Consider the following 23,233-nt stretch of genomic DNA (forward strand, 5'->3'; position numbering starts at 1 on the left):
TCAATCACCAAGTCCTATCTGTTCTCACTCTTAATTCACTCTCAATCTCTTTCTTTCTACCTGACAGTATAAGCAATCATTATATATTATCTATACTCTATTACATCCCCATAGGATGTAGTATTTGCCTTATCCTGTATCATTTCTTTTCCTCTCTACTCCAATTACATAAGCTTTCATATCATTGCTCAAACTTACCATATTTCTTCCTTCCTGTCTTAAGCCCTTCCTTCATGCTGGTCATACTACTCTAAACTTCTTGGTCTTTCATCCCTATCTCCCACAGGCCAGCCAGACTACTTGGCCACTAGCACTCAAGTTCAACAATTCTTTTCCTCAGGGAAGTCTGCTTCTTACATTTTCTTCATCAAAATACTGATCACAAACAGAGGTAAATAAGTAAATAATGAGTCTTCTCATATCGGTATGAAACAAAGATTATACCTGTTTAAAGGTGAATCATGTTGATATCTTCAATTTACTTTGAAATACATAAAAAACTGAACAGATATGCGATAAAAGAAATATAGCAAAATCTTAAATATAGAATCTCAATGGTGAAGATATGGATGTTTACTGTAGAATTCTTTCAACTTTTCAGTATGTTTGAAAATGTTTACAGTGAAACAGAAAAAAAACCCTGTACCTTGAATTGCTGCTGTGTAACATCTTGTCTATCAGGCCTTAAGAACTCCAAAACCAAGGGAATGATATCTCTGCAACAGAAGTTATATGCTCCCAAGGCAGCAAAAAATGTTTGCTGAGCCTTATTTCTCACCTGGAGGAAGTATTATTAACAAAGGACTTTTATTATATATTAAAGTACAAAGCAGTTTAAAACAAATTTCAAAAACAATAATGATAATTTACATGTTTTTCTCATTAACAAAAGAAATTTCAAAGCAAATATCCTAAAAAACAAGTAAATGATTATCTTTACTTATATCAAAAGGAAAGCACATTACCACCGACCATATCCATGGTTTAGGTTACACTGACTGAAATATGTTTGATAAAAGCGAGACTGAATGGAACCAATATGCATTTGCTCAGTAACATAGCTAAAAGTAATCAGCATACTATTACATTTTTTATTCTGAATTACTTTTCATATGAAGAGCCAGATTTTCTCTTCTGTCCACACAAGGAAAATTAAAGAATTTCCAGGAGGAACTTAAATAAACCAAAACAGACACATAACAACTTAAAATTCTCAAGGCAAACCTTAAGCACAATCTCACATATTTTTGACCCAAACAAAACATTAAGTATAAATTTACAACTTATGAACTAGTTAAACAGTAATGGATAATAACTGGCTGGTAGGCTGGGCACGGTGGCTCACACCTGTAATCCCAGCACTTTGGGAGGCTGAGGCAGGTGGATCACCTGAGGTCAGGAGTTAGAGACCGGCCTGGCCAACATGGTGAAACCCCATCTCTACTAAAAATACAAAATTAGCCAGGCATGGTGGCGCATGCCTGTAGTCCCAGCTACCGGGGGAGGCTGAGGCAGGAGAATTGCTGGAACTCAGGAGGTGGAGGTTGCAGTAAATCGAGATGGCGCCACTGCACTCAAGCCTGGGTGACAGAGCGAGACTCCATCTCAAACAAACAAACAAAAAAAGAGTTTGAAATATGCACAATATGTTGCTTTTCCTATAACCAGTTTTTTTTTTCCCCGCTCTGTCACCCAGGCTGGAGTGCAGTGGCGCCATCTCAGCTCACTGCAACCTCCGCCTCCCAGGGTTTAAGCGATTTCCTGCCTTAGCCTCCCATGTAGCTGGTACTATAGGTGCATGCCACCACACCTGGCTAATTTTTTGTATTTTTAGGAGGAAGGGGGTTTCACCATGTTGCCAAGCTGGTCTTGAACTCCTGATCTCAAGTGATCCACCCGCCTTGGCCTCCCACTCACAGTGTTGGGATTACAGGCATAAGCCACCATACCTGGCCTCAAACTCATTTTTTTTTTTTTTTTGGAGACGGAGTCTAGCTCTGTCGCCCAGGCTGGAGTACAGTGGCGTGATCTCGGCTCACTGCAAGCTCCGCCTCCTGGGTTCATGCCATTCTCCTGCCTCAGCCTCCCGAGCAACTGGGACTACAGGCGCCCGCCATCTCGCCCGGCTAGTTTTTTGTATTTTTTTTTTTTAGTAGAGACGGGGTTTCACCATGTAGCTCAGGATGGTCTCGATCTCCTGACCTCGTGATCCACCCGTCTCGGCCTCCCAAAGTGCTGGGATTACAGGCTTGAGCCACCGCGCCCGGCCTCAAACTCATTTTAAACATTACTTTAGAGGGAATCTCTGAGTCAGAGATTAGTTACAGGTTGAGTATCCTTTATCTAAAATGCTCAGGTGCCCAGGCATGGTGGCTCACACCTGTAATCCCAACACTGTGGGAGGCCCAGGCAGGAAGATCGCTTGAGCCCAGGAATTCGAGCCAGCCTGGGCAATACAGTGAGACCTTGTCTCTACTAAAAATGAAAAAATTAGTCCAGCATGGTGGCGCATGCCTGTAATCCCAGCTATTCAGAAAGCTGAGGTGAGAAAATCGCTTGAGCTCAAGCTCAAAGCTTGAGTTCAAGGCTACAGTAGGCTGTGATCACACTGCTGCACTGCAGCCTGGGTAACAGAGACCGTGTCTCAAAAAATAAAAACAAAAATAAAGTAAAATAAAATGCTCAGGACCAGAAATGTTTTGGATTTGAGATTTTTTTCCAATTTTGAAACATGTGGATTATATACTTTCTGGGTAATCACCCCAAATCCAAAACTCTGAAATCAGTAATGCTCCAATAAACATTTCCTTCGCGCATCATGTTGGTGCTCAAAAAGTTTTGGATTCTGGAGCATTTTGGGTTTCCAATGCTTAACCTGTAGCTAATTTACATTATTTTACAAAGATAGAATAATTGTTACACATGAATCTCTTTTGCCTCCACTATCTTAAAAGACAGCCCTCACAATTCATGCGGTAGCAGCTTCCTAAAACCCAAGCATAATGTCTAGGAGGAATTATGTGGCCTTCGTAGACTGGACTTCAAAATGTGATTTAAGTGCCAGCAATATCACACTAGCACTGTCTTCCAAATTTAAATAAATGAGAAGTAGTTACAAATAGCAACATTAAGCATTATAAAAAAATGACTAGCAAACTTAGCTTGAATATATTTGCAATTTGAAAGCTGTTTTCTATGCTAACGTGAGTTAAGAGAGCCTAGCTTTTGGTTCTGGTTTTATTACTTCCTGGATGTAATTACTGGAAATTACAATTTCCAGTAATTGAGAGAATAATTCCAATTATGGGAGAAATTATTTAAACTCTCTTGTTAAAAGGGGGAAATTAAGATTGCATGTAATAAAATGGGAGGGCAGGAGGAGAGTGCCGTGTTTGGATAAACCTTACCTGACTGTATGAACTTGTAGATAAGCGAAGAAGATCTCTGATCATATCTTGATGTATCTTTTTGTATTCACAACCCTCAACAGTTAGTGTCCGTAGCTAAGAAAACAATTGCAAAGTATTTACTAAAATTTAATTATGAAAACACAACTAAATACTCATCTGGAAAACTGGCATTTAAAAAATCATTATGAAAAACATATTTACCTCATGCTGTAACATTACTCTATCAATCAACAGTGCTCTGATATGTTGTTTTTTCCCATGGAGCTGGAAAACAAAGTAGCAACAAATATTTCAACATTTTCACTAATTGACTTCAACAATAGATGCCTCTAAAATACCTTAGTAAGTGGTCAAAAGGTCCCTGGTTGGCTCGTCAGTGGTGGTGGTATTTCCTTTATTCTAAAGACATCAGGCTTAAATAAAAATATGCTATCTTAATTAATTTTATGGGTAATAGTAGAAATATCCCCCTTTTAAATAGCCCATCCAACACCCTGTTTTTCTCTGATAGTTTACTACTAGACCCACGCATGGGAGAGCAACAGCTGTGTTCTTATTCAGCTAAATATTGCAAGTACAAAAACAGCCTACTAAGACAATTGCTCAACTCTCTTAAATCTATAAATAGCCATAGCCTTTCAGGGTAATAATATATGTTTACTACAAAATTTAATAATGATATCTTTTAGATTTCTAAAAGTTATCAATTAAGCTTTTATCCATATAATCTTCTACCTGGTCACCAAAGGCAGATACTTGAGGCTCAAAGACTCTTCTTCTTCCACACCACAGCTCCTTAGTCATTAAGCCTCCCAATTCTACCATTTTCAAAACATGTTATTTCCATTTCAACACCAGTGACTTGACTCAGGCTGTGTTTTTCACCTGGAGTGTAATAGTTAACTCCCTTTCTTGCTTCCAGTATCAATCTCTTTGTACTTACTGTTCACAGTGGTGGCAGAGCTTTTTAATGTTTAGTGAATTGAGTGTTGACTTTTCCAATCAATATTCAAATCAGATCTACTTAAGAACCTTTAATGACTCTCCCACTGCTGAATATAAAACTGAAGCACTTTCTCACAACAAAGTATAAACAACCTTGTTTACCCCCTACAGCCGCTGGCCCCTAAAGCATGCGATGTTTTTATATCTCCTTGCCCTTTTACATGCCATTCCTTCTGCCTGAAGTATCTAGCAACTGTTGTCTAAACAATGAACTCACACAACCTTTTTACACTCAATTTCAGTAAAAGTTTCTGGTATAAGAACACTGCCATGAACATCTCTTGGCTTACACGGATACTCTTTCTTCCGGGGTCCCAAAGAAGCTTACGATGACTTCTACTGCAGCATGAATATAATACAAGGTAATTTTCTCAGATCTACATAAAGTGCAATGCTTTAAGTTCATGCCTGTAGATAATTCCTCCTATTTTTAAATTCCTTCAAGTTCTTACAAGGTAGTCTCAATGCTATTGTCCAAATTCCCACTGAGAGTTTAGAGACTATCATGGAAACAGGAAGAAGATTCTGTATAAGAAAAACACATTTTTTGCTAGGATCCATTTGATTTCTACCATGATGTTTTTAACTTTTACATATTTTTAAGTCTACTATTTTTCCTTTTAGGGAAACTTCCTCTATATGATGAGTAATATCCAAACTAGGAGGTTATTATACATTTAAAAAAAAAAAAATTAGTGCAGACTTTTAGGTGAAAATACTGACCCGATTTTCCATTGATTTCTTTACTAAGTTGAAGCTTTTCCATCGTGAGTCAAATTCATGCTTGTGAGATCCTTGGAATTGCAAAAGGTCTCCAATAATCTGTGTCAAAGAATTTCACATTGTATTTGCAAGTCATCAATCCAAGCTTTATCATATTAATAATTATGCAACTATTAAATGACAACTGTACCTTTATAATAAGAAATAATGACTTGGTATCATCTTCTGAATTATCAAGTATGTGGTCTATAATGGGAGAAGGAAAAGGATTTTGGTTAAAATATTTTGAACTACTATAAGAATCTTGAGGCATTAGTTAAGAATCCATTAAGAAAAAAATCACTGCGCAATATTCTCACCATTTAGAATAAAAAACGTTAAGTAAACACATGCATGTTATAGACTGAAATTCCAAAATACTTATTCCAAAGTACAAATAAGTTAAATGTACAGATATACTTACTAAGAAGTTTCCTTATAACTGCAGCAATTGCTTCGCGGTGGTTCTCTTGAGACAGATCTATTTTGAAAAAATAAAAGAAGGTATTTTAGACACTGAATGCTCCTCAGACTTTTAAAGTTAGTATCAACAGGTTAGGTCAAGAAGGGATAAAGTATTGGAGGAAAAAATAGGTCTGCCTTCACCATAGTTGGATTAGTGGCTAGGCATGTTACAGCAACTTCTAAAACCTCTACACTTAAATGACCTGCTTATGAGATGTCTATCATGCTTCAAGATAAAGAAAAATAATAATAAAAAATAAATAAAATGACCTGCTTATAAAACTTCACGGGGCAAGAAGGTGGGAGGGGCGAGGGAAAGAAAAACCACCTTTGCTGATATTTCAAAGGCTCTAGTCACTAATTAGAGATTAAAATACATGGAATTTTCTAATTAGTGGGTGACCTAAATCAAGCAATTACACCCTAGCAATTAATGTATATAACTAACTTTAGTGTTAATCCAGCAATGAGAAAGGGTGCTAGTCATGTTATATTCGGAACATTAATGATAAAATGTTTTACATAAATGTTATTATAAAACTTTATTATGATAGGAGGGCATAAAGTTCATTCAAATATAGGGTTACAATATTCCTATTTACACCAAGTATAATATATAAGTGCTAGAATAATTTTAAACATAAATGAACATTATGATATATAAAAGCCTACCTCTGTACATAGCATTCAAATACAGATTGACCCAATTTCTTACTGGCTATTCTTTATATAATAATTTTCCAGTTTCTTCAGAATAGGCAAAAATGACTACTGTATAATTAATATTCTTTTCATATATCAAAAAAGAGATTAGGAACATCGTAATACGAAACTACTTCATTTTAGGCTGGGCGGGGTGGCTCACGGTTGTAATCCCAGCACTCTGGGAAGCGAAGGTGGGTAGATCACTTGATGTCAGGAGCTGGAGACCAGCCTGGCCACCACGGTGAAACTCTGTCTCTACCAAAAATATAAAACTTAGCTGGGCTTGGTGGCACATGCCTGTAATCATAGCTCTTTGGGAGGCTGAGGCAAGAAGAATCGTTTGAACCTGGGAGGCAGGGAGGCAGGGGTTGCAGTGAGCAGAGACCGCGTCACCACATTCCAGCCTGGGCAACAGAGTGAGACTCCGTCTCAAAACAAAACAAAACAAAAACACTACTTCATACTTCATTTTGTCCTTGTGGAGTTACTGACAAAAATAATCCACACAGATTTACTAGGATTAGGATTCACATACCATATTCAAGTCCAGTATACAACTTTGTCTCTTCCAAGGACACCATACTTGGTACTCTGTATAAAAACAAGAGTGCTTGCATTTATTAATAATACCAATATGAAGTATTAAAGGGAAAAGTTGCATTGCTGGACTGTTTAAACCAAAACAAAGATTATGTTCTTTTAACAGACACAGATTTCCCATCTTCAGTGGGAAAAATCGATCTATCTTTCTCAAGATTAATGCAGTTTCAGTAAGAATCATGTTATTTATCTTAAAGAAAAAATGTAGTGACTTCAGGGGGCCTCCTAAAGGAACATAATATTGATATCCAATATTCAAATGTAAAAGATTAAATATGATAAACATTTATATAAAGAAAAGTCAGCTTAATAATGGTACAACAGTTAAAACTCACAAATTTTACTAAAGCATATAGAACTGACAAGCTTATTTAGATAATCATTACCCTTCCTCTTAAAGTCAGTCAAACACATCTCTCCTAACATGTGCAATAAAAAGACCTCTTTTCGAAGAAATTCAGGCGTAAAAATCACTGTTTCCTAATTAAAGATCTGCCATAAAGAATTATGATGCCACAACCAGAGGCTACCCTGAGCCTATAAGTGGTAGCCCTGCTCTGCAAGGCTACCACAACCAGACCCAACTAGTTAAATTCATTAAACAGTTAAAAGTCACTTTTTACATATGCAAGAACAGATTTTATAGGAAAATGAGAATTGACATATCTGAAATCTACATTTTCTTTAGTGAAAAATATACCTCATTTTCAATATTTTATTTCAAAATATGAGATTCAATTCAAAGCTTTTATTAAACAAAGAGATACATTCTAAAAGGAAAAACAGGCACAAATGCGGCAAGCATATACAGAGTTAATAAACAGCAATCTTGTTATTATTACTAATCACCAATGAACTGCACAGCACTTGCCATGAAGAAAATACCATTTTTAAATCAGTACATCCCGAGCTATATTGTACACCCTCAAAAAGTAGCTGAATTAAATGGGTTATCTCTACCTTAATATTTGACAATTATGAATTTAAGTAATAGGAAAAAACATTTGTAAAATGTCAGTTATTTAACTATGTTCCTCACCATAACCCAGTACAGAGGATAGCAACAATACCTTCTCAAGTTTCAAAACCAAGCCCACAGAGTATAAACAAAGAATGGCTTCTTTTTCACTAACTTACTTCAAAGCTTAATATTTGTTTTCCTTCTATAAAGCTTCAACCACTGGCAAACTTGAGCATCTTATATATTTTTGCATGATCAAAAATATGTATGTATCCAAAATCTGTTAGTAGAAAATACAATCAGATTCCTTTACATGAACGTCAAGTCTTTACTGAAATTAGATTTCACCAAAGAGAAAAGGTCTGTACTCAAAAGTAACAAGAATAAAACACAAGAGGGTTCCCACCCTCCCCCGCCCCTCCCATTGTTAGAGCAAGGGGAAGTGCTTGCTGTGAGCCATCCCATTAGAGTATGTCTCCCCCCACTGCTGCCATAAACAGTTTTCTGAAGTAGAAATATACAGCCTGCAGCTTACCCAGTCTGTATCTAATGCCATATAACATTCAGTCAAGCATGAATTTTAATTACTGTCACTTTAGTTACAGTCATATTATACAAAAAAGAGAAAAAAAGCATTCTTTATGACCAATTATTCTCCATAGGTTTTATTATATCAAAAAAGCTGTCATTTGGGAATTTAAAGTTTTTCAAACAAGTTTCATCTAAGAGTCCTGACACCAAATTTCTTTAAATCCATGGGACACTTTGAATTGTTTTGTTACCAGGGAATCTGAAAAATTATCACTTATGCTGACTACTTTTAAAAATCCTGTATAAGATTGTAAAATATTAAGCAATATATTTAAATAAAAGCCTTATCTTCTTCCTTTACTTTTAAAACTTGGATTAAAATACAGCTTCCATATCTCCTACAAAGAGCTGACCCTTGAACAACACAGGTGTGGGTCTACTTACACGCAGATTTTTTCTTCTACTAAATGTATTAGCCAGATGAGAAATCTACACATATGGGGGGCTGACTTTTCGTGTATGCGAGCTCTACAGGGCCTACTGTGGCACTGAGTATGAGTGGATTTTGGTATGCTGTGGGTCCAATCTCCTAACTACACCAAGGGAAGACTATATATATAGGACATATCTGGGTAGTACACATTACAGCTTTTATTTATTCTTATCCACCATAATTTGATATTTTCTTGCCTACCACAAATTAACTGGCTTAGCATGTTTTACAGTAACTGCTTCTCAGCAAGTGTAGCTACTTATTTTTTTTCTTTTTTTCAAGACAGGATCTCCCTCTGTCACCCAGGCTGCAGTGCAGTGGTATGATCATGGCTCACTGCAGCCCCAACCTTCCCAGTTCAAGTGGACTCACACACACTTGAGGCTCTTGCACGCCACCAAGTCAGCTAATTTGTTTATTTATTTTTTGGTAGAGACAGGGTCTCGCTATGGTGCCCAAGTTGGTCTCAAACGCCTGGTCCCAAGTAATCCTCCCACCTCCACTTCCCAAAGCACTGGGATTATAGGCATGAGCCATAGCGCCCTACCTCTTCTGACCTTTAGAAGATTTTTTACGAAAAGAAATCTCTATCCATTACCCAAGTAAAATATTATGACTCTGTCTCTTTGTGACGTTACAGATCTACTTGTACCCAGAATGTAATCTCTGATATATAAAATGGTTCTAGTAGCTTTTAGCTATGCACATAATCTTAGGTGAATAGGCTTAAGGCACTGTCTTACAGATCTATATTCTGACTAAAAGCTATAGTAATAGTACATAAGTTAAATCAAATTCCATCACTACCTCCCCCTTCCCCATGTGAAATCCATCCTACTCATTCGCTAGTTCATTTTATAAACCATATTATCATTTAACCTAAGGAACAATACAATTCAAAAAAATAATTCCAGCACAATATACTGTAAATAACACCTCTATATAATAATAAAGTTAAATCTGCTTCATAGCTTCTAGATAATACCAGGCCACCTAACTTATAGTAAAATGTATTAAAATATTTGTACCACTAAAAAAAAGACCTATGAATTTTCAACAACTATAGTATTCATACCACTAGATGGCAACCTTCTTTAGATATGATTAGAGCAGAACTATGAAAAGAATCACTTGTAGGAAAGAAGGGATGGTGAAAAATAACTGTTAACACAAAAACAAAATATATAATACAAATCACATATGTAAATGAAGGCTGGGTGAATTGTCATGAAACAGCTGTAAACAATAATATAAAATTCTTCCTGTGTATAAGTGAAAGAACATCCTATCTTCCCAATAACCCTTCCCCTTCGAAATAAAAATAAACATAAAAGATGTAAAACCAAGCCACTAAAAGATTTTTTTTCCCTTCAAAGTATAAATGTTTCACAAGAGACAATTAGGCCTGTTTTTGTGTTCTATTATCCAATTCAATCCTAGGTAGCAATAATAACTACAAACACAAACGAAAACCTGCCTCTTATCCTGCCAAGTGAACAAAGGGTTGCTAAGTAAAGAGAAATCTTATATGCTGCTAGATTTTAAATTAACTCTGAAAACAGGAACTATTTCCAAGTCTGACATACAAGCTTTTAAAAATAAATGAAAACAGTCAGAAGGTGAAATAAGGAGAAAACAGGGTTACTCACCGTGGAGTAGTAACTGTTTCCTTTTCTGTGTGCAGCTCCCCCAGCAGAGCTGGGTAGTTTCCTGGAGGTGCCAAGAGAGGTTAGCTAGCCCTGCCCCTCATTGCATAAGCAACACATCCTTTCACATATCAATGAAATGGTCTCACTATCAGACCTTAAGTATGAATTTCTTTGAGTGAAAAGTTAGTAAAAGCTGAGATCCTAAGGATGATTTAACTAGAAATAACGTAATAAATCTATCAGAGGAAAGGGGGCACAAAGTAAAGAAATATTTTGAGATGAAAAACGACTCCTCTACCTTGAGTAACCCTGTTTTTTAGATGTTAGTTTTTTGCATCCTGTGATAGCTGGTTAGACCTAAAAGATTATTTAGAGAATGGACTGCAAAAAGAAAAATTAATGACGATTTCAGGATTAAAGGCAAGTGTCCAAAATTCCTGTGACTCTGGAAAGACATAATCCAACTTCCACATCTATAAAGGTAGAATTATAAGTATAAACTATACCACAAATATTTCTCTTAAAACACTATCTAAAGGTTCCAAGAGCAAAATAGGTCTTATTTTAAGATTAATTCAGCAACCTGTGATATCTGACAAAACTGTTAGAAATTCAAATTGTTTCCAATGGTACAAAATAAGAAAAAATTTACCCTTAATTACCCACAATTACTTGATTATATCTATCCTTTGAAACTGTAAAGTTTATAGTAAGTATAAGATATTTAGCGGCTGGGCATAGTGGCTCACGCCTGTAATCCCAGCACTTTGGGAGGCAGAGGTGGGTGGATCACGAGGTCAGGAGTTCAAGACCAGTCTGGCCAAGATGGTGAAACCCTGTCTCTACTAAAAATACAAAAATTAGCCGGGCATGGTGGCACATGCCTGTAATCCCAGCTACCCAGGAGGCTGAGACTAGAGAATCACTTGAACGTGGGAGGCGGAGGCTGCAGTGAGCTGAGATTGCGCCACTGCGCTCCTGCCTAGGCAACAAGAGTGAAACTCCGTTTCAAAAAAAAGATATTGAGTAACCCTATATTGCTAAAGGCCCAAAGGTACATGGTATCCCCAAAGTGGATACCAACAGGTAGATCATTTACTTTCATGCTTAGAACATGGCTTTTTATTTTTTGTCAATCTCTAATATAATAATATAGCACAGAAGATAGGTTTTCCCATTTAGTAGCCACTCCCCTGAACAATGAGATTTTAAGACCATCCCACATACCCTATTAGGACTAAGTTAGATATTCTCACAGGAAAACTAAAAAGTAACCTAAGCTTTGGCTGGGTGTGGTGGCTCATGCCTGCCAGTAATCCTAGCACTTTTGGATGTGGGGACAGGTGGATCACCTGAGCTCAGGAAATTGAGACCAGCCTAGGCAACATAGCGAAACCCCATCTCTACAAAAAATACAAAAATTAACTGGGCGTGGTGACCCACGCCAATAGTCTCAGTTATGTGGGAGCTAACGTGGGAGGATCACTTGAGTCCAGGAGATGGAGGGTGCAGTGAACCAAGATTGTGTCACTGCATTCCAACCTGGGCAACAGAGCAAGACCCTATCTCAAAAAAAACTAAAAAAAAAATACATAAATAAAAAAGCTGGTGTGGTGGCTCACACCTGTAATCCTAGCACTTTGGGAGGCTGAGGTGGGAGGATCACTTGAGCTCAGAGACCAGCCTGGGCAACATAGTGAGACCTTGTCTCTATTTTTTGTTAAAGAAGAAAAAAAAAAGAAGTAAACTAAGCTTCTAGGGCTTTTTTTGTTTGGTTGGCTTTTTTAATCACTGTACTCTTTCTTCCACAAGACAAAGACTACTCTTACACACACAAGGCAGTCTTAATACTGAGTAATCTGACAAAAAAAATTATACCAGCTAGAATTTTACCTAAGATTTATATAAATTTAAATGTTTTAAAAAAGACTTATATAAAGCTGAATGTGGTGGCTCACGCCTATAATCCCAGCACTTTTGGAGGTCGAGGCAGGCAGATCACTTGAGGTCAGCAGTTCGAGACCAGCTTGGCCAACATGGTGAAACCCTGTCTCTACTAAAAATACAAAAAAAAAAAATTAGCCAGGCTTGGTGGCATAAGCCTGCAATACTAGCTACTTGAGAGGGTGAGGCAGGATAATCGCTTGAACCCGGGAGGCAGAGGTTGCAGTGAGCCAAGATAGCGCCAGCGCCATTGTACTCTAGCCTAGGTGACAAAAGCGAAACTCCACCTCAAAAAAAATTAAAATACAAAAATTAGCTGGGTGTGGTGGCGGGTGCCCATAATCCCAGCTACTCAGGAAGCTGAGGAAGGACAATCGCTTCAACCCGGGAGGTGGAGGTCGCAGTGAGCTGAGATCACACCACTTCACTCCAGCCTGGGCAACAGAGCAAGACTATCTCAAAAAAAAAAAAAAAAAGAATCATGAATTGCTATGTGCTTCTAAAAACTGGTCTGGTATTTCAGAAAATGCATAATGTCTCCTAATACCACAGCCAAACTGTTATTAACAATAGATATTTTCCTCAGACATCTTAGACATTACACTAAAATATTCATTACAATTATGTGTTTCATTTTCTCCCTGACCTAGTACATTTTCCCATTTCCTGTGGAGCAACTAATGTGCTAAGTTAATTCTCTTTCTCTACTAGTTTCAAACTGATCTGCTGATAATCACCATAAATTATGCTACAGATATTCATTCTTCACACCAGGCAGTATGAATTTGTATCACAGAACCCTGGGGCCATCTATTGGAATAACTGTATTAGTTTTTTCAAATCAATTTAGATTTAGAAGATTTTAACAATTACTAACCTATATTAAAATTAGCATTTTAGAAATTTTAAAGGCTATTTTATGATACTTTATGAGATTAACCATCTGTCAAAAAAAGTAAAAATGTTACACATAGGAAATAAATGTCAAAAGCTATACTTTGCCAAATAAAGCTTCAGCTGAAGGTAATGCCAGTTATAAATTAAATACAATTCTATTAAGAACTTGTAAAAGCCAAAGGAAGACTTAAAACTCCCTCTTTTGGCAATTCAAAGACAAAGAGATGTTCATTTATTCTTAATTCTACTTTATATAATCACTATCCCCCACAGATATATGTAACTAAAAACAACCCTAAAAATATGTATTATTCAATGATTTTTAAAAATTGAAGTTTTATTTCATTATATTATTAGGTATATATCAGGAAGCATTTTATATTTTTATCTATATATGTTTAAATATATAAACATGTACATATATTTAATATAGATTTTTATTACTTCATTACATTAAATTTTCACTCTAAATGTGCAAGCGCTAAAACGCAAAACCTTTCAGGCTAAATTTATCTTTCCTTTTTAACTTTTCTGGAAAAAGCCAATAAAAGGATACTCAGGATCAATTTTATAGCTTATAATATATAGTAATATAAACTAATAGTCTGTATTATATGGTATTCGTAAGATTATCATAATATATTCTTTTCCTTATTAAAATGCACTTCATTATACAAAAATCTAATTGGTTTTATAATCAAATATATGAAGCTTTTGTCATGATGCACATTTATTTCAAAGGATAAAGCCTTTTGCTTCAACTCACTATTACAATGTACATGTCATCAAGACACAGGCTGATACAAACTGCAAGGAAAATCCCTTGGCCTCTTTAGCAGACCCTTCAGCAGTGCATCCTAATGATCACTCAGTACTAAAAATTTACTAACATTAAAAACACATGCTTTTGCTCTTAAATTGTTGGATTAAATGACCACAATTCTAATTGTTGCCACCTTCAAGCAGAACTCAAGGTTTGCTAAGTATGAAATAGCTTTTTGCATGCCATAAAAGGGTCAAGTTCTTACTGTAATACACACTGTTAAGATCATAGGTGAAAATCAAAATAATTTTTGAAGGCTCTTATTTTTAAATATTGTTCAAAATCAATCTTTTTTTCTGGTATAACTCCTCTTAAACAACAAAACTAATGAAAAACAAAAGTCCTTTAAAAAAGAATTTGGCAAATTCCTAGACACACTTATAACAGATGTCCTTACCTGAAATGACCCTAACTTCTCCTTCTTAAACTTAATAATCTAAAAAGCTCAATGCCTAAGAACAATTTTTTGGAGTGAAAAAAATGGGAAATGCATGACTCCAAACACTGACTACACAAAGTATGGGAAAGACACGTAAGCCACATTTTGAAACCACTTCTTGAGGCTTTTTAACGTTTTTGTTGCAAAATCAGTACATCATTTTCCCCTTTGTGTATTTTGAGGGGGAAGAGAGGGCACTTACTAATTTGAATGTGATTTACATGTGATTTCATTAACTTGCTTAGTAACAAGATACTGATGTTGAAAAAAATGATCTTAATATATTTAAATTATTATCTACTTAATAATTAAGCTAAAATTAATATATACTGCTGATTTTATGCTTTTTCTTTTTTTTTTTTTTGAGACAGGGTCTCACTCTATTGCCCAGGCTAGAGTGCAGCAGCATGATCTCGGCTCACTGCAACCTCCACCTCCCAGGCTCAAGCAATCCTCCCACCTCAGCTGGGACTACAGGTACATGCCACCACGCCCAGCTCATTTTTGTATTTTTTGTAGAGACAGGAGTTTGCCATGTCATCCGGGCTGATCTCGAACTCCTGCACTCAAAGGATCTGTCTGCCTCATAAGCCACCACACTGGGCCTGCCTCTGCTGATTTTATTCTAACTTGATTTTTTTCACCTTAAATGGCAGAACTAACAATGGATTCAATTTAGCTATTCGTTCAAAATAATAACACTTGGAAAACACTTAAAAAATCATAACAAACTGAGATACAAAAAGTTCAAAATCATAATGAATAAGATTGAAGAAACCTTTATTTTTTTAAAAAAGTTTTTTGCTACAAAATCCTAAATCAACATTTGCTACAGATAAAAAAAAAAAGCAGTATTTTTCCTTTTTAAAAGAACATTATTTATTGTAATTAACTCAGTAAACTAACAGATTAACTTAGTATCTTCACATTTGATATTTTAAAATTAATACCTGAAGTTATTCTATCCTGGTACCATGGGAAAATCTGAATAAAGCCTTCAGGTTTATAGACCTAAATTGTACCTCTGGTATTTTTGACCTTAACAGTGACAAATAAAAAGGTTAAACTGATACAGAAGTAACAGCAATAACAATAACAAACCAATAACTCATTAAGTGACTAAGACCTAAAATATATGCTAAGTGGCAAAATAAAGTAGTTATTTTTACTTACAAGTTAGTAACTGGCTCTCCTTTCAACGGAGGTAGGAGGTTTCCAGAGCCAATTAAACAGTTGTGCACTATAGTCAGACTCTGTAGAATATCATCTCTAGAAAAAAACAAGACATTTTCATATTTTAGAAGACTCCAAATCCCTATTTAATAAGCCTGCTAGAGCCTAGCACAAAAGTTTTATCATGTGGGGATATAAATGATTAAGGTAAAGAAATAACAAATGTCTTCAGTTTACCAACAGTAAAGAACAATTAAACATATATTTATTGCTAACACTATGCCTGCTTACATTTAAACAGGCTCTAAATAATCACAAGTAACAATAATTAACTGCCCTTTGTGAAACAATTGTTAATTTAAGCATCCTTTTACCGAAGACCACTGCCACTAATAAAAAGAGGAAATAACGCTACAGAAGATCTTCCAGCTTATTCCATCTTTTACAAATGGGACTAGTTAAACATTTACTCCAAAAAGCAGTTCAGAGCACGACAGAGTTAATGTTAGTCAATCACACTTCTTTCTCGAAGCCCATTCCTAAATCTGCTTATGAAAAATTTGTGGCGTTTGACATATTAATTTTCTTGCTATTATTTCAGAAATTTTCAAAGATTCAAACTATGAAAGTCTAATGGTTTCAAGTACTTATTTCTTGTTAAATACCTGTGGAACAAGAAACAAAAATCTTATAGAAATAATTCTCAAAATAACATTTTGAGAACAACACAATAAAATCTTAGCTGAGTCTAGGAAAACAGGCATTCCTTTCAAAGAAGGTATATCTACACACACTTTCCAAAAGATATACAAGTGAACCTGCTAAGAAGGTAATAAAAAAAAATTAGAAAAAGAAACCCAGACTTTTTGTGTTTAAAATGTTTAAGTGTTGTCAAATTTTCTGTTATACAACATTATATTAAATGATTTTCTAAGTACACGTACAGCAGATTTTCAAAACACAATTGAAAATGAATACGAGCTATGCCAGATAAAGCGACAAAACACGTCTGTACTCTGCAACTGAATAACTCTAATTATAAAATAAAACCAACCTAGACATTTCAAGTTTTCCATCCCCACAATGCTGGAGTTTGATAAGCTCAGGCTGAAGAAAGGAGTCCAAAAGATAAAAGGCAAAAGACACTTCTTCTAAAGAAGGTACATGCCACTGGATTCCCAGATTCCATAAGTCCCCGGGTTTGCCCCAGTCCTAGAAAAGAACAGCATCTACTCAGCAAGTTGAGAAATTAAAAACGGTAACAACAACAACAAACCCACATACATATACACAATTTTTAACATTTAAAAGAAAATGTACACATAATCCAAACCTAAGCTAGCAAATGACATACAAAAAAGTAGCATGAAAACAACATCTTATTGCCTCTTCGTTATCACTCCTGAAAAAAGTCTCCCCGAAGAGTACTCGTTATAATATGAGTTTGCTCTAAGAGTGATACTATAAAAGTGACGATGAGTTTATGTGAGGCTTAGTTTAGCAATAAAATTATATTAGACTACAGACATTACATATGGCATACCAAGTTGTTTCACATACCAACAGGAAAGAAAACTAGAGTTTTAGTTCCATGCAAAGTGAGACAGCACAAGTTTCACACATTCCAATAATAGTTTTAATAATCTATCTTAAAAATAAAAAACTAACATCTTTATATGCCAAAAAAAACAAAAACACTTTGAATCCCTTAAAACAAAAAACATCAACATATCCTTGAATCCTAAAGTATTGAAAATGCTTGCCTTGATAGGAAAGTATTCAGAAGGAGGCTTGTCAAAGCCACCTGGCACACTGCAGTATTCTGTAGGGTAGATAAGTGTGGTAGAACGGAGAAGATGATGCAAAAGGTTGCAAGACAGAGTGTAACCCTGCTTACAGGTTAAATGTAGGGTTCTTTGGAGAATCTTTACAAGCTGCTCCCTATAAAGAAGCAACTTCCTTCCATCCACTCGAGTAATCTAAAAAGAGGGAAAAAATAGTTGAAGATATTTTGGTTAAAAGACCAAGAACCAGTCATTAATGCAAAGTTCAATGTCTGGCCACTAACATAGTCTAAGATAGTATTTCTCTAAATGACTGTAACTGATTTTAGGATTTTCATTTTAACTGCATTCTAATAATTCTTTGTGAAATCACATTTTCTGAGCTTAAGTTTTCATGCATCACAGTAACATCCCTTTCAAAAGAGTCTATTCTCCTAAGAAGACTAAACCTAATTAAACTTTTTTTTTTTTTTTTTTTTTTTTTGAGAGGGCGTCTTGCTATGTCGCCAGGCTGGAGAGCAGTGGCACGATCTCGGCTCACCGCAACCTCCGCCTCCCGGGTTCAAGCAATTCTCCTGCCTCAGCCTCCGGAGTAGCTGGGATTACAGGCACCCGCCACCACACCCAGCTAATTTTCGTATTTTTAGTAGAGACAGGATTTCACCATGTTGGCCAGGATGGTCTCAATCTCCTGACCTCGTGATCTGCCTGCCTTGTCCTCCCAAAGTGCTGGGATTACAGGCGTGAGCCACTGCACCCAGCCCTAATTAAACTTCTGAAAAAACTGATAAAGAAAACTTAAGTTTGATTGATGGCCAAATTTAAATAGTAGACAAAAAAAATTCCCAAATCTGATCAACTTTTTCAATTACTGAGTTACCCATATTAGAATTAACTGGTAAAACTAAGTTAAGTAGATGGTTGAACATGCAGTGATCAACTATACCACTCCTTTGACAATAAGAGTATGATATATTCTGACTTTCCAAAGCCTCATCAATAAATTTCCAAAACTCAGACTTTTCATATGTTTTAAAGTCATTTTGTCAGGAAGAGCTAAATCCTAAAAGCAAGTCAATGTTTTCATAGTCATGTTTTTTATTCCAAAGATTTACCATACCTCAGACAAAAGTTGAAGATTCCATAGTAATTCCTTGTCCAGCTCTTCATCATTTAATACATCATCATCTAAAAGCAGCAAAATAGTATTAAGGGGGGGAAAAAACTATGCATTCAACTAAATACAGCATTTTAAAATATTTATATTTAATATTTCCAATAGCTGAGGAAAGCCTCTTTTAGGAAGACTTATTATTTCTTCTTCATGAAGCTGAGCTTGCTCCAAAAGGAGGCAGAAACAAAATTTTCAAGAAAATAAACGCACCAACCAAGACTTCTGCTCCTCTGTATCTCACAAAATAACTGATATGATTACTTATTTATTTATTTTTGAGAAAGAGTCTCACTCTGTTGCCCAGCTGGAGTGCAGTGGTGCTATCTCGGCTCACTGCAAGCTCTGCCTCCCGGGTTCACGCCATTCTCCTGCCTCAGCCTCTGGAGTAGCTGGGACTACAGGGGCCCGCCACCACGTCCGGCTAATTTTTTTTTTTTTTGTATTTTTTAGTAGAGACGGGGTTTTACCATGTTAGCCAGGATGGTCTTGATCTCCTGACCTCATGATCCGCCTGCCTTGGCCTCCCAAAGTGCTTGGATTACAGGTGTGAGCCACCGCATCTGGCCAATAACTGATATTTTTGAAGGTAACCTCTGGATGGTTGTTGTATACAAATATTAATAAAGTAACATTTTTAAGCTACTGCCAACCTGGATGATACCTTTTTGGAGACAATTGCTCCTCAAATTACAAAATATTGTGTAGCTAAAAGAATCTGTTGTCATTAACAGTTTTAGAAACCAAGAAAAAAACTTATCCAAAATTGTAAAGAGAGAATAATGACCTTATGACTTACTCATTGTAAGCTGAGTTATAACACTGCAGCAGTGGGGAACAAAGAGCTTCAAAGATTCTTCTGGGCAGCACTGAAAACATATTTGTATAAATAAGTTTTTTTTGAAAGGTAAATATATACTAGCACTATTATTTTCAGTGGTAACAAAAAGCTATAAATAAGCAGCTACTGAAAGAACTATGTATTTTAAGCATACAAGCACCTCTGAAATAATTAACCATATAAACTTGTTGATTGTTGAGTCATTAATACATCAGTTCAAAAAAATAAACTCACCTTTACAGCAGCGCGGCACATGTCTGCCACCATGCGACCTGCTACTCTTGTTTCAAATATATGTGAAGTAGAAAAATTAAAAACCTTCTGAAGGGCCACCTGTTAAGATATATAAGAAATGAAAATGTCTAATGAGCATGTTTTCAGAAAATTAAACATCTTATAGAACATAAAAGAAAACGATACATATATTTAGACAATTCCAAAAATAAACAAATGGGCAATTTTTAGCCATCTGATTTTAAAAGAATTTGTTTAATAATGTTACATTCAGGTCTAAGAACAATCTTTGTCCACGATCCTAACTTGAACAAAATATTTGAAGTACTGGCTGGGTGTGGTGGCTCACACCTGTAATCCTAGCACTTTGGGAGGCTGAGGCAGGAGGGTCACTTGACATCAGGAGTTCAAGACCAGCCTGGCCAACATGGCGAAACCCTGTCTCCACTAAAAATGCAAAGATCGACCAGGCATGGTAGTGCATGCCTGTAGTGTCCCAGTTGCTGAGGAGGCTGAAGCATGAGAATTGCTTGAACTGGGGAGGTGGAGGTTGCAGTGAGCCGAGATCGTGCCACTGCACTCCAGCCCGGGTGACAGAGTGAGACTCTGTCTCAAAAAAAAAAAAAAAAAAAAAATTGAGGTATTAAGATTTTACTTGCCACAGAAACCTACACATAAAATTATACCTGGTGGAAACATGCAATTTAATTATCCTCCTGGCTAACTGAATACAACAAAGGGAAGTTTTTGGAATAACTAATATAATTTGTCATCCTGACAACTACAAACTAGATATCTATCCTTACCCTAAAAGACCTGAAGCAGTCTATTTATGTTACAATCATGTCACAAAACTTTAATTTTGCTCATTGGAACAATGAGTTCTAAACCTGGGTTAACAATACTGAAAAGTATAAACAACTCCTTTTGGTTAAACAAGAGATGATTTGTGTTCATTTCTTTATACTAACATAATCATAGCATTTATTTCACCCCGTTGTAAGGCAATTTGGCTTTCAGGATTAACATATTTAACAGTGATAATTACAGATGATGGGGAAAAAAACAGAAATGAAAATAAAGTGTAGTCTTAAAGGCTACAGATAATAGGTACCACACTACAGGTAACAGGTATCAACCAATATTGAATAAGTCAATGCTTACTGAATGTCTTACGAAGATAACTACTTCTAATCCATCAATTAGTCTTAGGATTTAATTTCTATCATGCCGGTGATGTCATAAGCAATTTCTAAAACTCAGCTGAGTAATGATTTTTAATTGTAAAATTAAACAACACAGTTGTTTCTTGTTGTTCATGGTAGTCATGTTCTATAAATTTGCTATGACAAGTGAACTAGCAAATACTGAACCATTGCTCCCAGGGGAAATACAGGATTATGTTCCTGTGAACCTATAGTGACAACATTTTCATCAACTGATCAATACATAATCCTAAGTGTGTTTATGTTTACAGACAACTTATTTAATCCATATTGTTGATTCACTAACATTTAATCCCCAGTCAACAGCACTGTAACTCATGCCTGTTGACACTCACCTAGCACAGTGTTTTTTCCATTAGGCATAGCACAACTCTCTTATCTTAGGAACCCTTTAAACACTAAACACTTGGGAGCCATTTTTGACATTTTTAAACAGCAGAATCACCAACAAAAAGCATAAAAATGTAAAAACATGGCATTAAATAGATCGCAAAGGGGACACTTAAGTGGAGCTGGATATAAGAAGGCAGAGTGCCTAGTTTGCTCTCAGCTGAGAACACATGGTATATGTGAGATCAAATTTAGGTAGCTAAATTTTTGTCAGTCACAAAAGCTTTGATTCTCGGGTTGCAAATAATTAGAGCAAATAGGTAAATCTGCAAATATGAAATTTGCAAATAATGAGGAGCAACTGTGTATTTCTTTAAAACTTCAGTATGAATGTAAATGATAAACTGCATGATATACACAAAGTAACCTGAAGTCAATTTTAAAACATCAAATGAAACTTAAAAGCTGGAAGTTTAATTTTTGTAGCAATGTTCTTACCATAAATATTTCTTTGGAACATTGGGTGAGGATTGTACTAAACGTAGAAGACAGACCTAATTCGACCAAACTCTCCAAGTGTGTCATTTTCTCAGTTTCTGTCTCTTCTCTTGTTTGCTCCAATGTGCTACTTTCTATAAGTCCAAAGCATCTAAATAATCCAAACAAAGCATAATTTCAGCAACTAAAATCTGGTTTGACATTTTTGGTGGTGATTAAGTAACTCTCTATTGTCCTAACTATTCAGGTGATAGCTACTTAATTTCTACGTGGTTCACAAATTGATTACCCTTTTATAACTTCAGGAGCACCAGTAGTAGCTAAATAAAGGTTATAATGCAGAAATAAACTAAAGTTTCTGGGATAGAAGAGTCATTTTCTAGAATGTCAGCTAAATGTTGGTGTAGGTTACAAGCTCACCTGTCCATAAATTGTAAGACGAAGTCCTCAAATTCAGCTGTGGCTGAACAAAGTTCTCGTTCCACCTATAATATCCCAATGCGAAGAAAGATTACATATAGCCTTAGTTTTTTTCCCTGAACTAACAAAACTCAATTATTGCCTCCCAAATGTATCTACACTAAACCATTATATTGGGTACTATGAGAAACAGCACCATACTTGCCTATCAATTTAGAAAGACTTGATCTACTACTTTCTAGGAACCAAAGAAAGAAGCAATTAATGTTATTTTACAAGGGCCAAATACAGAAGTCAAGCAGCTATCTTTATTATAAATTCAGTTTTCAAACTGCTGATGTAAAGTCTAGTCTCTCACTACCTGAATGTCCAAAAAAACATAAACAACAACATGCTCTCGGCTGGGTGCAGCGGCTGGCCAGACACTGTGGCTCATGTCTAGAATCCTAGCACTTTCGGAGGCCAAGGCGAGCAGATCACTTGAGGTCAAGAGTTCAAGACCAGTCTAGCCAACATGGCAAAGCCCCATCGCTACTAAAAATACACACACACAAAATTAGCCAGGCATGGTGGCACACGCCTGTAATCCCAGCTACCCAGGAGGCTAAGGCACAAGAACCATTTGAAACCGGGAGGCAGCGGCTGCAGTGAGCCAAGATGGCACTATTGCACTCCAGCCTGGGCGACATGCTTGCATTAAAGAAGATAGTTCTGGGGGCTGGGTACAGTGGCTCACATCTGCACTCTCAGCATTTTGGGAGGCCGAGGCGGGCAGATTACTTGAGGCCAGGAGTTCGAGACCAGTCTGGCCAACATGGTGAAACCCCGTCTCTACTAAAACTACAAAAAATTAGCCAGGCCTGGTGGTGTGC

The 23,233-nt window shown here is 36.2% G+C and overlaps 1 protein-coding gene across 1 annotated transcript in view; it reads right to left on the reverse strand.

Moving 5' to 3' along the window:
• PSME4 (proteasome (prosome, macropain) activator subunit 4) overlaps positions 1–23,233 on the reverse strand; it is a 106,423-nt gene that overhangs the window by 37,547 nt on the left and 45,643 nt on the right. Inside the window, exons 13-27 of the mRNA XM_011950578.1 lie at positions 22,362–22,426; positions 21,942–22,092; positions 19,888–19,986; positions 19,612–19,681; positions 18,762–18,829; positions 17,621–17,836; positions 16,912–17,069; positions 15,858–15,953; positions 6,883–6,938; positions 5,602–5,658; positions 5,329–5,384; positions 5,139–5,237; positions 3,612–3,674; positions 3,408–3,503; positions 647–778 (exon numbers count right to left, since the gene is read on the reverse strand). Coding sequence (XP_011805968.1) covers positions 647–778; positions 3,408–3,503; positions 3,612–3,674; positions 5,139–5,237; positions 5,329–5,384; positions 5,602–5,658; positions 6,883–6,938; positions 15,858–15,953; positions 16,912–17,069; positions 17,621–17,836; positions 18,762–18,829; positions 19,612–19,681; positions 19,888–19,986; positions 21,942–22,092; positions 22,362–22,426 — 1,482 coding nt within the window. The remainder of the gene's footprint in view (positions 1–646; positions 779–3,407; positions 3,504–3,611; positions 3,675–5,138; positions 5,238–5,328; positions 5,385–5,601; positions 5,659–6,882; positions 6,939–15,857; positions 15,954–16,911; positions 17,070–17,620; positions 17,837–18,761; positions 18,830–19,611; positions 19,682–19,887; positions 19,987–21,941; positions 22,093–22,361; positions 22,427–23,233) is intronic.

Source organism: Colobus angolensis, unplaced genomic scaffold (assembly GCF_000951035.1).
Source record: "Colobus angolensis palliatus isolate OR3802 unplaced genomic scaffold, Cang.pa_1.0 Scaffold309, whole genome shotgun sequence".
In the NCBI taxonomy this organism is placed as follows: Eukaryota; Metazoa; Chordata; class Mammalia; order Primates; family Cercopithecidae; genus Colobus; species Colobus angolensis.